The following is a 15371-nucleotide window of genomic DNA, read 5'->3' on the forward strand; positions in this document are numbered from 1 at the left end:
TTAAGCCCGTCTGTAAAGTTACCAATTTTTAGTACGTCCCAACTTCAATCGATATTTTGTACATACGCTGGTCTCGGTTCTAACGGGCGCATAGACAAGCCGATATCGGAAAACAACCATAATTACCGCAATTCTTATGAGTTTCATATACATATGCAGATAATGGTTATTCCGCCCCAAAAACCGTGAATGGACCTTTGTGCTAGTTGTGGCCAGAACATAAGAAACACATATCTCCGTCTCTTTCCACGATGCTCGGGTCTATGTTGTCGGAATGAACCGGATTTGTATCCGGTCTAGGACTGTCAACACAACAGCATTCCTCATAACTGCTTTGCGGATTTTTTCTGTCACTGCACAAATAACAACAACACTTATATTTCGGTCATATTGACTCGCTGTGTTTATCGACGAGTTAAGAGCTAGCAAATATGTTTTCAATAAGTCTTAATTTTCTCATATTTGCTTTTTGATCACACTTCTGTCGTTCGCTATTACCTATAATATAATTTGAGTACAGTGTTGTTTTCATGACGTAATTTTCGAAAATCCAAAAAAAAACTTGTCCGTCTGCCACTCTAGATTGAGTGTACAAATTAATGGTGAGGATTTTTCTCAATGCTTAAAAATAAATATTTCAAACTTATCAGAGGACTTTAAGAACCTATATAGTATGGCTAAGTATCTTCTTCTTCTTCTTGAGGCTAAGTATCTCTTGGGGTAAATTTTAGAATAGTATTCCCCGATTTCTGGATTAAAATTGGTATGTACGAATAGAGGAGGGCCTCCAGATCAAGAAAATATATGTATATAGTTGCCGTTGGGTTTTGAGATATCTATATGGAAAACCTCCTCTATCATACCCATTTTAGCCCCGAAATCGGGGGATGCTGTTCAAATTCCAGCTAGCTGATTGCCACCAAATACTATTATTTTTATTTATCAAAAAAAAAAAAAAAACAAAAAAAAAATGTTTACATTTTAAGCATGCTTGACACACTGTGCGTACGACTAATTTTCATTGTGATGAGTCGTCAGCGGGCACATACCTTCACAGTATTTCTTGTATGACGTCAACGCTGTCCAAATTGAGAAGATCCGCCTTGCATGAGCTCCTTATGGCTCTCCGTCACTCACGACTTCACGTGCTCACATACACACACACTCACATACATACATATTATACAAATGCCAATGTGTTCATAATTGTGTAATTACTTGGCTCTATGTGTGGACGTGGAGTGGAAATCTCATTGGGGATGCTGATCCGCATCCGTTGCCACACTCGTAGCTCATTGTTCTTGCTGTCGGCGACGTTGCGATCGCACGGCTAGTCTCAGTCTGTGAGCGAGCGTGATTGTGTACATTGTACGAAGAATTTTCGGCGGCGTTAGAATTGTACGCGCGATATCCATTAAATAATTGCCCCATTTCTTCACCTACGCACATACATATGTACATACAGACACCGAAATCTTTGTGCCGCAAGGAAAATGGCGATATTTCCCATAACTGTTTAAATTCGAACTTTTAGTGCAAAACTCATACTGATTTCGAACTATCGAAAACTCATTAAATAAGTTTGGCATATGTGTGTTTGTATGTGTGTATGCAATGCTAGAATTGCTTTACATAATTTTTGTCCAATTGATTTTTCGATTTCGATTTTCGTGATCGCGCCGCGCAACACGCATGTAAACAAAAACTTGTGAATGTGGAGATGTGTGCTTTTAATGATTTGTTGTGTTGAATGCGGAATACTATAAAGCAAAAAATAAAAAATAAAATAAAAATTAGAGAAATTAAAAAGAAATTATATTTTAATTAATTTTGTAAAATATGCTGTGGAATATTATTCGGTTGTGAATTTTGTAATTTAAAAATTTTAAATGCCGAAAACGTGCTCCTTTAAACCTTTTTCGATTGCATTTTAATTACGTTCGAGGTCCTTAGGCTTCAAATAGTCAGTTTAGTTATTTGATGTGTACAGTTATTACTGTGAATTAAAGGCATTACTTCGCTAAAACATTGAGCCCCGAATTCGAAGTTTAAGCGCATACTTAGCATGAGAGCCAATAAAAGGGCGGCTTTTGGAAATCAAATAAAAATACTGCATACTTTTTTATTTTAAGGGTATCCTGTAGAACTCTTAAAATTATTCGACTGGCCTGAAAACCGGTTTTTTTAAATTTGCAACCGGTTTGTAATCGTTCATATGAATATTAACCGGTTAATACCGTTTAGTCGTGAAGTTGCTCCTCTGCTGGCAGTATTTAAATAAATGAAAATTTTTTGAAATCCAAGCAACCTTTGATTTCGAGTTTCACGCGATCACTGGCTGCGCTAAAACAAAGGTCCTCCACTGCTGCCGTAATAGTAACCTTCCCCATGCACGAAGTTTGAAAAAGTAAGACTGTCAGTAGAAGATATTGTGCGTACAATTAGCAACAGTTGAAAAATAATAATTCAAAAGTTGAGAAAAAAGTGAATTTTTCCAATAATTTTGGTCTTTGGCCTGCCAAAATTCGATTTTTGACCAGATCATAAAGCAGCTAGGTATTGTATGGAGAACTGTATACAGAACATGCAGAAATAAATGTGATAGTCATCAGATTATTTGTATCCGCATAATCAATGCAGCAAATGAAAAAAAATGTTGCTTCGAGATAAACACGTTTAAAGAAAAACTGATCATAGCTAATTGACTCAGGGATTAAAAGGCTTCAACTCAAAAACCACTTTATTGTGTTAGTTTTGACGTTATAAGCAATCAAAAAGTGGAAAAGTGCTGGGTGTGTCTTTTAATCTTACTCGCATAAACGCAAACACTTTTCAAATTCTATTATTCTGGCGGTTAGCTCAAGGAAGAGAACTGATCTTCAAATATAGCTCGAAATACTTTTCATTGTTGTAGTTGTCTAAAATATATATTTGTTGAACGATGTCCTTTTTGGAATATTAATTATATTTTTGTGTCTCTCTTTTGGTAACTTATGTTAAGGTTTTACATGGGTTTCTTCGGGTAAAAAACAGCCTTTTTCAAAAATTTTTTTTCTCAGATAAAAAATGAAATATTTTATTAATTTTTTGTTTTTTTGATGACAAACATACACTTTTAACAAAGAAATTCTGAAATTTTTTGGAAAACAATATTTTACACCCGGCCATTGCAACGCCTTTTCCCGTGACCCCTCGGAGGGTTTAGTTAAAACTTAGACTTAGAACTTGGCCGAAGAAAAAAACTGAAAATTTGATTTTTACAAAAAAATTAAAATTTCAGTAAAAATCAAATTTTCAGTAAAAAAATAGCGCGAAATTTTTTTTTTCAAATAATTGCAATCGAAAAAAATTATTTCGTCCAAGTCTTTAAGAATTGTATCTCAAAGACCTGTGTAAAATTTCATGAAGATCGGTTGAGTAGTTCTCGCGAAATCTTTCCAACCGACTTGAAAAACACAGTTTCGAGAAAAAACGCGTTTAAAACGGCGCAGTTAGCCTGTTGCTGCAATACTAGATAAAATAGAACCTTCCATTATATAATAATTTTGGAAGAGATTCGAATTTATCAATATTCTCAAAACACATTTCAAGTTTTGGCAAATATCAAATTTATCACCACGAAACTATTTGCATAATCTCCATAAAAAATATTTCGCTTTGTGTTTAAAATCCCCAATCACTTCCGCAATAAAATTGTTGAACCATTACTGCAGTAAGAAATTATGAAATTAAATTATCTTCATTGAACTGAGTCAGCAAAGAAGCAATCAATAGTTATTATTTCAATATTTCAAATCTGTGACTATTAGATTGTTTTTTAACTCTAAACCGAAGACAGGCAAAAGTAGTAAACAAACTGTTAAAAAATTAAATAAAAAATAAAAACTTGTCAGAGAAGATGTTTCGAATATGGTGGCATAATTTTTATKAAGAAACTCAACGCTAATCAAAACAAACAAACAAAAAATAGTGTACAAAAACAAAACAAAATAATGTGTGATGCTACAACAATAATGACGACAGCAAATCAAACAGATCTACACAGTTGTTGGATTATCTATAGTACGTATTAATCGTGTTTTTTTTTTACACTTAATAGTAAAGTTACAGTTCTGAAAAGGATAATAACTCGTAATTTTATTGAGTTAGCTATAATTTTTATATTTTCACAAAAAAAAAAAAAAAAAATACCCGGAAATTGTAAATAAAACGTAAAATATTTAATTAATCATCATTTGCAAAGCAATCGCCATCAGATGTAATAACCTAATGCCAGCGATTTTTCCAATCTTCGAAATATTTTCATAATAACTTTTTGGAATGGCCTTCAGCTCCTTTAGCGAATTTTGTTTTATCTGCTCAAACTACTGAAAACGGGTTCCATTTCGTCATTAATCTATGTCTTATCGTCGGTTATAATTCCCTCCATGAATGTGGGTTCGGAAATCGCACGGTACAGCATGTCCAAAGAGRCCTGTTTACGAGACTGTTTTTGAAAAAAAAAAAAATCAGCTTTAACGGAACGAATCGAGCAAGAAGGTTTTTCATACCCAAAATATCCATCGAGATCTTTTGCCTTCTCGCTAAGACTATGCTGATGATTTTCAAACACCATATCCTTCACTCTTTAAATATTTTCTCGAACTCTCGTTGTCGTTACAGAAGCAAGTAATAGTCCGAAGGTGCCAAGTTTGGAAAATATGCTGGGTGGGGTAGCACATACCATACAAGCTGCTAAAACTTTTGCCGAGTCATCAAATTTGTATGAGGTCTCTCATTATCCTGATGGAACACTACACTCTTTCAATCGTTTAATTCGGATATCTTCTGTTTGAGTGCATCACTCAATTTGTCCAGCGGATCAGAGTACATTTGCATTTGCAGTGATTAGAGCTGGTCCATGGTTTCGTAAGCAAATCACGGCCGTTAAGCGTCAAAGCAAATTTCGTTCTGTAAAGATATGAGGAACCTATGTAAATGTCAAGCTTCGAAATTAATCCTAGACATTTCATGCGAACGGTCGGATTAGACAAATTTGCTCTTTAAGCAATCTCTCGAGTTGTTATTCGACGACGACAAGATCGAAATTTTGCAAACCGATTTTGGTGTTCGAGCAACACATCTTCTTTGTATACATTACATAACTTTCGTCCTCCTTGAACTGCATTTTTATCGTTTTAATAGTAAAACAGTAAAACACGCTGAAACCATTTTGATCTTCCATCTTCGATAGGGTGACAAACAAAAACTATTCCAAAAATTTAAGACATTTTTTTTACAAATAAACCTTTCTATATCAGCTGTTGAAATAAATAACGGTAAACGGTAAGTGTGAAGTTGACTGCGCAAAAATTCAATAAGATCAGCGAAATTACTAGTGAACGACCAAATAAAACTGTTAGAAGAAGACACTACAATATTGTGCGAGCGGTACTTTTTTCAAAATGCGCGTGACAGAAAAATACTTCAGCTCATGACGACATGAACAAAAGAAGTGGAAGACCTTGCTTGCGTTTGAAAGTTTGCCAGTTGTTTTTTTTGCAATTATTTGAGCTTTCTTTACTCCTCTGTAACAAAATCTCTGCTGTCATGATCCTCCGAAAACGCAACTTGCCGTTTCTTTCATATAAAGGTACACAAGACCTTAAGTCTAGTGATCACTAAACTCGCACTCCCGATCATATCTGGTGCGATATTCTATTTTGGGCGATCAGAAAGACGATCACTATGTGCTTTCATATAATAATTTGTTTGTCTTTTTGATTGAAGCGACTATTTTTCGTTTGCGGTTTAAGAATTATGTAAAAAGGATACTTTTTCTTTGCAAAGATTGTTCTCTTTTCTGACATTTCGTTGAGTTGTCAGAATGTTATGTTGTTGGCGTTGATGCAGAGGCAGAAACAATTTCACACTTCATTATTAAGGATACTGTCTTGTTGACCTCCTTGACTGGATAAGAATTCGGGTTAAGCAGGCCCTGCTGGTGTCAGAACTTATGGCTCATAATCGTATTTGTAAAAGCTTGAAATAACTATTTAACTGTTTATAAAGTTATAAACAAAATTTTTTTATATTTTTTATACAACGTTTTATTATTGTTCAGCATACAAACTCAAAAACGTAGCCTACATTTAGGATGATATTAGTACACCGCCTGGTTTAGACAAGTCGGGAGATATAAAATTGGATCTACAAAGTTTTCGAGCTTAATCAAAAATATACTTGGGGCGTTATTGAGAATGGTCTTGGCGTGTTTTGAGACCTTGGTCTTGGCTATCCGCTTGAACCGACTGTAGTGGGAAAGGACATATTTTTCTGAGAAATAGTGACCATAGTCTTTGAAAACGATTTTTCGAGAAAAGCACAGATAGAGGTAGCCGACCGGTATAGCATTATAGGTCGCTCTACCAAAGGTTCTATCTTATACAATTTAATGGTCACTGCCTTGAAACTTTGGGGAAAATATTCTGAATATAGCATGTTAAAAAAAAAAAACACGATGTTTTGAAATTTCAATACTCCTTAAAAACACTTAAGACGATTTTCGAATTTACATTCGTAATATGGCTCCCTTCTATATGAACCTAAATGCTATTAAAAAAATATATAATTAAATTTTCGGAGTTGTTAAAGATAAAAATATGATTTTAAACTTTTTCATATTTTTACCAGACGGGCTAATACCTCACCAAATATAACTACAATCTAGTTTAATCCAATAAAAATTGAGTATATAGTTTTTTACTTGTATATATGTATTTAGTAATAATAATAAAATGTGTAACATTTGTTATTTTCCATTTTATAGCAAAGAACGATGGCAAAGAGGGACTCACCGTTACCGAAACCAAGCCGATGATGACAAGTACTACTATGGCTGACAGCGACTTCAATGCGGCCACACATGAGGATGTGGACGACAACGATGACAGCGACGATCCGCCGCTTGCTGAAATGCTAGATCCCGAACTACAACCCGAACAGCCGATACCCGACAACGAAGAGTCACAAGCCATCTACCGAGAACACCGACGTTTGGCCAAAGAATATTTGCGTGTGGACACGAGACTCTACTATGCGCAGGATTTCAAGGAGAAAATTATCTTAGGCTTAGATCCAGAAGAGCGACAGAAGAAGCAAGAGATGCTGAGAAAAATTAAGGAGAAGGTGAGCACACATGCCAACGCTATTATGCGCGGATTTATATTAATATATTTTTGTAAATTTTCTGCAGCAAGAGCTGTTGGAGCTCTACAACAATCTGAAGCAACAACGCGAAAATCTGCTTGCCGAGCAGGCACGTTCGGCGGTGCGACCGAGTGGCGCTAACGTCACACAGCAACAAATGGAGTTGCTGGCTGGAAATGCGAGAATGCCGTCGTCGGGCGGTGGTGTGACCGCACAACAACAGCAGCAACCGCCCGAAGCGCTTGCCGACGACGGCTGGGTGGTCATACAGCCCAATCAGAATGCGTAGTTGGAGGCACGAGACCCATTTCATTTAGGCTTTATAATTTTATTTACACAATTTTAAGTAATAGTTAATAATTTGTGACGCGCTCACAAAAGTGAGTCGATTCGGTGAGCTTTCAAAGAAGATAAAACCAAAAAAAGAGTAGACTACTTGTAGCATCGTTAGTGTTTATCATGGAAATATTCGCCTTAGCCATGTCATTAAAGCAAAACTAAGTTTGTAGTATTACATAAGTGTGTGTGAATGCATACAATGTGTGTGTGAATGTGTTAGGACAATTGTCGTCTTGTGTACTGTATTCGTTCGACAAGCCTTGTGTGATTCCGTTCTCGTATAATGTAAAAATGTTTATTATCTACATATAATATAAATATGTCAATAATTCCAAAATATATCAATAAATAAACCAATTAGTAACGGTTTATACGCGGATTTGGATGAGAGGCCAATATTGGCCGCTGTTTCGACTCTTGTTTTTTTGTGAAAGGGCAATCGCGCAATGAAATCAAAAAGCGTTTGGATGTTGTAAAGGGTGATTTCTTTTTTGATCAAAAATTAGTTTAATGAAATCGCATATGGGCCTTCGATGAGTCACGTCCAGTTGTCCAGTAAGATATAAGATAACGTGACAGAAGTTTTCGATTTCCTATTGGCAGATCGCCGGTTGATCGCCCGGACTTGAGAAAGCCGCCGGCGCGATGTTGATAAAATGTTTAAGAGCTCACAGCAATTCGTGAAGCTTTTTAAATGCCATCCGCAGGAATTAATTAATCGTGCCGTTACTGTCGACGAAACCACTCCGCTGGCACCATATTGCAGAAAAAACGTTCTCATCAAAAACATTTTCTTCCGCCATCGCAACCCACAGGTTCACACCTCCGTTGTGCCACAGAAAAATTGGTTGCTACTATCTAATTAATGGTTTTTCCCAGATTTGACTTCGTACGATTTTTATGGTTCGATGGTCGTACTATTTTTATGGTTTGTTTCCAAACAGTTGAGTGTCTTCTTAAAATCAAACCAGATTTCTCTTTCTCTCTCTCTCTCTCTTTCTATCTTTATTTAAGTGCTAGTTACAATACTGAAAATAGTTTTCAACTCGGCTTCTTCTCTACTGGCGTAAATACCGCCTATGCGGTGCTAGCCGAGTTTTCAACAGCGCGTTGTTTGGCGCCAATTGGAGATTCTAAGTATAGTCAGACTACTTCTCCACCTGATCTGTCCAACGGAGTGGAGGCTAGCGTAGCCGCTATCTCTCAAATCGCTGACCTTGTCAATGACGTCGTCTACCTCGTACAGTTCTTCGTGCTATCGAATGTGATATTGGCGAAAAGAACCAAAGATCGTCTGCAGAACCTTTCTCTCGAAAACTCGTATCATTTTCTCCAGGAGTAAATTGAAGAAGTCGCACCTTAGGGAGAGGGGGGACATATGGACGTCTATGACATTTTCTTTAAGAGAGACCGGACTACCTTGCGAACTCTTATATACCCAGCGCAATTGAGAGCTAAAAGTTCTACAGCATAGTTTCAGGGGCGGAGATGAAATTACGCGTCCATAATAATATTAGAGAAAAACGGCGCTTAATTCACGGTGTTACAATTTTCGTGGCTAACATAATATACCCTCCTCAGGGTATACAAACAATCACAACGAATCACATAAGTTTCATTTTTTTTAACTTGGTTTAAATATTTTTCAATTATCTATTTTCTTACTTACAAATATACTAACAATGATTTATAAATGCACTCACTGGTTATAAAAGTAAACACGATTTTCAACAAATATTATAGTCGTATTAAATATATGTATATAACTAACAACACTTTTCTCATACAAGTATATACAAGCATATGTACACACAGTGAAGAAGAAAATCACATTCTACAACATTTCAACCACTTTCCACTTACACTAATATTTGCTAAAGAAACATATTTATACACATTTTCCATAGTAAGTTATCACAACAATGAGGATGTGAAGATTTGCTTCAGAATTTGTGGCAACTTCGTCAAGTCCATGCAGACGTAACTGTGACCTGCCGGCATTTGTGCATTTATTCTATAAGAAAACATCGAATTAGAGTTAAATATTCATAACTCAAATTAAGAGAACTTACTCATCGGCCTCCTCCGCCAAACTGCCAATGAATAGCATGTGAGCTTTCACTTTGGGCTCACCATTCATAAGCGTCTTTGCCAATTCGCGGGGTTGTATGCCGTAACGTGACAAATTCGCATCGCTAAGCACGACCACGATAGAGTTGTCGTACTCCTCGTTCGACAATGTGTTGATCGCTTCTTTAATAGCCTTGACCGTGCTATCACCGGACCAACAGAACTGCGAATGCGCATGCATCATGCGTATGGTCTCGAAACGTTCCTTATCCGTTTTCGGTGGACTGCCAGCACAAACGAAGGGTATTTCCCAGCCCTCGCCGCTGTGACCAACAATGTCGTAGACGATTTTCTTCTCGAATCCCTCGAATGCTTCCATAACCATGACAACGGCTTCGAGTTCACGATCCAAACGACCGTCGTAACCATTGAATCTGTAGTACGAAAATATAATTTTAGAAAAAGTAAAGTGCAACAAAGTTGGCGCAATTACCTATACATGGAACCGGAAACATCGACCACCAATTTCAAACGATTCGGTTTTTCCTGCACATGATCGGCCCATGGATTGGCCTCAGCGCGTCGTCTGTAGATGTTCTTCTCGCCCGTAATACCCTCAATTAAACGAGTGTCGTCCAGCTCGCCGTGTGTTTGGTATTTCTGCCATTGTCGTTCCTTACTCTTCGTCTGCATGGCCTCCAGAACGGCTTTCAGCTGTTGTACCTGCTTTCGGTTAGGTTCGCTGAATTGTGCATATAATTGGTGATCATGCGCTGACATGCGTATCTCCTTCAACTTATCCTCGAACGCCTTACGGTTCATTTCGCGTGCTGCACGCTTCACTTCCTCGGGTATATCAGCTTTTTCCTCGTCGGAGAGTTGATGCACTTTGTGCCCAGCGTCTAGGCGAAAAGGACCACCTTTTCCGCCGAGACCGGCTGTGTCGCGACCACCACTACCGCCGGCCCAAGTATTACCACCCACGTGCGGCTCATTTTTCGGATCCACTTTACCGTATTTAGGTCCGGAGACACCCAGACCACTCTTGCGCTCCACCGTCAGTTGAATTTCCTTCTTGCGACGCAATGCAAACAGCTCATTACGTGCATAGGCTTCGATGGGTAGACCATGTTTGGACAAAACAGTGGTCACCTGTTCCAGTGCCTCGGGTTGGTATTTGTCAAAGTCCAATACATTGCCTACCAATTCAGACATGGATTCATTTGGGTACTTTTCCAAATGTTTAACGATGTTTACCACCTCTCTGGTGGAGTAAGGGTAGTTTAAGAGACCCTCATCGGCCATAGTGCGCAGCTCGCCGAAGGCATTCACCAACATAGCCAGCGTTTTCATGGGTACTGAGGGCCCATACTTTTGCAGAAGATATATTTCTGAATCAGGTGGGGGATTATCAACGGCATGACAGCTGAAGACGTCACCCAAGGACGCGAAAAAGTCATTGCCGAGGAAGGGAAAACCCGGTCGGTTGGCCAGCACTATAACACGGAAGTTTGGATGCATTTCAATGATTTCCCCCGTATGACCAGCATCTCTAGCCGCAGCCGCTTCGCCAGCTGGCACAATCTTACGGCCGTCCGACAGAAACATTTCGCCATTCTCAACGAGCGTGCGCAATATGCATGTCACATTCACCGGCGCCTTATCGGCTTCATCAATGACCAATATATGCCCGCTCTTGACAGCTTTCACAAGTGGACTATCTTCGTAGATGACCTGACCATCGCGTAGTGTCGACTGCACCGTCAAGCTGTGCACTGTGGTATCGCGATGCAGCTGCAAGTACTCACGTGGCTTATTCATCAGCTGCAACAGCTTGTCGATGAGCTTATTTTTACCCACACCCTGATTGCCCACCAGCAGTAGGTGGTCGCCAATTATGAAGTCTTGTAATAAGCGCTCCAAGAGCTCCACATGTTGTGGCATCTCATAGAACAGTGTGCTTGGCACCTTCGACTCCGCGTCTGTAGCGACCAGCGGCATGCTGGTGTTGCCTATGGTCAACACATTGTTCTCAATGTTTATTTTGCGACGCACGCCGGCGCGTGTGCTGCTCTTCTCGATGCCTGCGCGGGCTATGGCGTCCTCGAGGGCGGCGCGCGGCAAGGCGGGCATGAATTTGGCGAGAAAAGTATTCTGCAGTATATCATAGGCGGAGGTTAGAGTGCCTGCTTGCTGACTGTCGCCGGGGAAGGCGGACATGCGTCGCGCGATTTTCAAAAGTTGACGTGTCGACAAGGTACCGGCGAGATAAGTAAGTGTGGCGTCTTGGGATTCGCGCAAATTGTGAGACAGATTAATTATTTTTTGTATGTCCTCATCAACATCCCCATAAAGTTTGCGTATGATTTCGTATTCTTCACTCTGCCGTAGTGGACGGACTTCAAGGAAGAGGAAGAGGCTTAACATTTCTGATGTAAGCCAGTTTTGTGTCGCTTGACTAGGATTGGGCGGCTCACCCAGCGCAATGATGCGAAATGAATCGTGTATTTTCATTATATTCTTCTCGGCCAATTCCAGTTTAGTGTGGCCCTGCTGTAGAAGTGCGTTGTAACGATCCGTGTGTAGCAGTAAAGTGCCGTCACAGAGTTGCAATTCGCGATCTTGTATTAAGCTGCGTTGTAGAAATTATATAAAGTATTTTTTTGGGGTTAGCAATAAATTTCAACAATATACATACCGTTGCAACGCAGTAACGGTACTCTTATGCAAACGATGTACGCCATTCAACACGGCGATGGAGCCATATTTTGCAGCACGTACTAGTGGCGAGTCACGCCACACTGTATCACCCTCCGGCGACGTAATACGTTGCTGTATTAAATCACGTGATGTCATATCCTCATAGAGTATCATTGTCTCCACCGATTGATTCAGCAAGTATACCAAATGATTTGTGAGCGTCATTTTTCCAACACCCTTTTGACCTGCGCAAGAAAAGATGGTCACTACATGTATGTAATTTTGTTGCAATTATTTTTTTTACCAATCAAACAAATATCGCCCACGGCAATTGATTGTATCATTGCTGCTAAGGCATTGCGTTGGTGATCGAGATCCACGAATTGCTTTAGCTTTTGAGCAGCAGCTACGCGATGACTGCCGGGTGTTGAAATGGACACATCGTCAATTTTGAATTCCAAAACATCTGGCGTCTGCTCGTTCGCTTTGTTTACAGAGATACTTTTTACAGGCTTGCTTTCTAATGGATTGATTTTTAAGGATTTTAATAAAGTCTTGACACGTTCAGTGTGATCTTTCTTCATGCATGTTTGGTATGGATAGATGCGTGTAATGGAGTCATGCACACTTATGTGTGAGTTGTGTTGCTAGAATTGAATTTAAAATTGATATTATTGGTAGAGAAAATTAAAAGTACGACTGAGTTATAAAATACCATCATTTTAGCAACCAGGTGAAGATTGTCAAGTGCAAAATCTGGCAGATTATCGGCCTGTTCAGCAGCTTGAATTGCCATGCCAAAGCTTATTAAACTCTTCAACTGGTCCACAATTACATTTGGAGCAACATGCTGCAGAAAGATTAGCATCTCCTAAAAAAAAAATTATATGTAGCAACCATTTAATACTCAGGTAACAGCTGATAAAAACATTGATACATAAATAATTATCACTTACATCGAATGCAAGATGCGAGACATTGCGCGATTGAAAGCGTGAACGCAGCGGTGGATCCAATGGTGTGCCTTTGTATTTGTGCGTAGGCAGCCCAAGCGCAACCACACGAAAATCTTCAGAAACGCGCAGCACACCTAATTTGTCTAAATCCTCTTTTGTGTAAGCCTATAAAAAATAAAATAAAATCATAAAAAAAGAGAAACGGTTAACTGCCATCCATTCTAAAAAATATATACTCAAACTAAAAGTCGATTCTTTCGGCTTGTGCATCACTAACCTCCAATAATTTATCGTAGCGTTCTGGCGCCATTAAAAATTTGCCGTTTTCTAAATGCATTTCGCGATTTTCCAGCAAATTATTTAATATGGGCAACACATTGCGCTCGGCATGCTCCACACCATCAAGCACCAAGACACGGCCATTCACGGCAGCACGCACAGCACACTGTATAATGAAAATAAATTAAAATTGTATTTATTATTTATATCAACAGCAAGCACTTGCAAACCGACCTGATCATAATATATCGCAGCTTTATCTTTAATTTCCCGTCGTTGTTTCAGATCACTTTCGGTGGTGTCTCTGCTTAATGCAATATATTCCAATTCACGCTGCGTCAACTCCAAATATTGCATAGCTAATTGTCGCCGCAGTGAACCAGGCTGACCAATAAGAAACATATCCTGTTTTAGGATATCCTTCTGCAGCATCCAACGCAAATGATGCAATGCTGATTGTGTTAGCTGTAGTGTGCCATCCTCGTTGTATTGCACTGCACCGAAAGAGCAGAATTGACACTATTTTTATGGCACTTTTGCATAAATATTTTTATTATAAAATAATGAAAACATCATCTGCTTATTTTCTACAGACTGTAAAATAAAACGCGTCTGCAAACAATGTTTCACTTAGTCATTAGAGCAGACAATGTCGATGCTTGCACATACTTTGATTGGACTTTGGACCCGCACACAGATTATAAAACACATCTTAACTTTTTGCACCGCTTACCATATTTTTGTGGCACTAGCTCTGGATTCTTTGGTGGCTTCAAATCTTTGATTACATCACCGATTTTAATACGTTCACTGGTAACTTTGGTTTTATCGTTGACAGCCATTGCTTCCTCTGATGTTGTGGTATAAAACTTCGTAAAACCAGGTGCAAACGGTTTCACGTTTACCTTTTTATTTTGCCATAGCAATGTACGTGTCGCTTTTGGTATTCGATTTAACGATAAGAGCATTTTATTTAATTGGAAAATTTTAAAATTGTTGTAATTTTGATAAGGAAGCACCAAACTGAAAACACACTAAACGCCGCACGTTTATTAACAGCAAAAATTAATTAAGGAATGTGAAACGTAAACATCAACAGCTGATTGCAAATTTTATTCCTTAGAAGTGTGAACTTTATATCGATTATGTTTGCTTTCGATAAAAATTGTTTGTCGATATTTATTTTGGTATTTAAGCAGGTTATATCGTTTGTTTAACGCGGACCATACCATACGATTGCTATTTCCAATATGATATACGATAAAGACGATATTACATTTTTAGTTTCTCATTTGAGTTTTGAGTTGTTGAATATAAATTATTAAGAGCATTAATAATTTGGTATTCAACTTTAATTTTCAACGCATTTAAGGATATTTATTTTAAACTAAACATACAATTTTTTCCTCCTCTATGACCTTAATTTCTCCCATTTTTAGGAGCCATATACTTCGAAATATTTGACTCTCTAATTTGATCAACTTCGAATAAAAAATTTAAGATTGCCCTCGCCATAAACAAATAAAGTTCAAGATCAGCAGGGTCGATTCTCATGAATAGAGCTATATAAACGATGGGGATCGGGCGGAGCTGGAGGATAAGGGAGTGAAAGTAATCTACAAGTTCCCATTTTATGCCTAACTCCTTATGGTCACGAGTAGTATGGCGCCGCTTTTCGTGGGATTCATTAATATTATGTACATATAGGACTAGAACCTCGATTGGCCAAACGATGGCTCCCTCTACACCAGTACGTTCGCTAATACCAAAAGTATTATCAGTAATAAATATAAGCTACAGTTGTCTAAAATCATCCGAGTCTATAATAACTAAGATGCC

The 15371-nt window shown here is 38.4% G+C and overlaps 2 protein-coding genes across 2 annotated transcripts in view; one reads left to right on the top strand and one right to left on the bottom strand.

The window, feature by feature from the left end:
• LOC108975914 (mitogen-activated protein kinase kinase kinase 7-like) overlaps positions 1-7912 on the top strand; it is a 28940-nt gene extending 21028 nt beyond the window's left edge. Inside the window, exons 9-10 of the mRNA XM_018944744.1 lie at positions 6809-7167; positions 7235-7912. Of these exons, the coding sequence (XP_018800289.1) occupies positions 6809-7167; positions 7235-7477 (602 nt within the window). The 3' untranslated portion in view covers positions 7478-7912. The remainder of the gene's footprint in view (positions 1-6808; positions 7168-7234) is intronic.
• Positions 7913-9190: 1278 nt separating this feature from the next.
• LOC108975928 (von Willebrand factor A domain-containing protein 8) lies at positions 9191-14589 on the bottom strand. Its single transcript, XM_018944769.1, has 10 exons — positions 14266-14589; positions 13767-14026; positions 13531-13698; positions 13254-13418; positions 13013-13168; positions 12602-12944; positions 12296-12542; positions 10091-12229; positions 9600-10031; positions 9191-9541 (listed from the first exon to the last, which is right to left on the bottom strand). The coding sequence occupies exons 1-10, from the start codon at positions 14498-14500 to the stop codon at positions 9442-9444; spliced, it is 4245 nt and encodes a 1414-aa protein (XP_018800314.1). The 5' UTR covers positions 14501-14589; the 3' UTR covers positions 9191-9441.
• Positions 14590-15371: the final 782 nt, after the last annotated feature.

The sequence above is a fragment of the Bactrocera latifrons genome, unplaced genomic scaffold, assembly GCF_001853355.1.
Source record: "Bactrocera latifrons isolate USDA-ARS-PBARC rearing strain unplaced genomic scaffold, ASM185335v1 scaffold_7, whole genome shotgun sequence".
NCBI lineage: Eukaryota > Metazoa > Arthropoda > Insecta > Diptera > Tephritidae > Bactrocera > Bactrocera latifrons.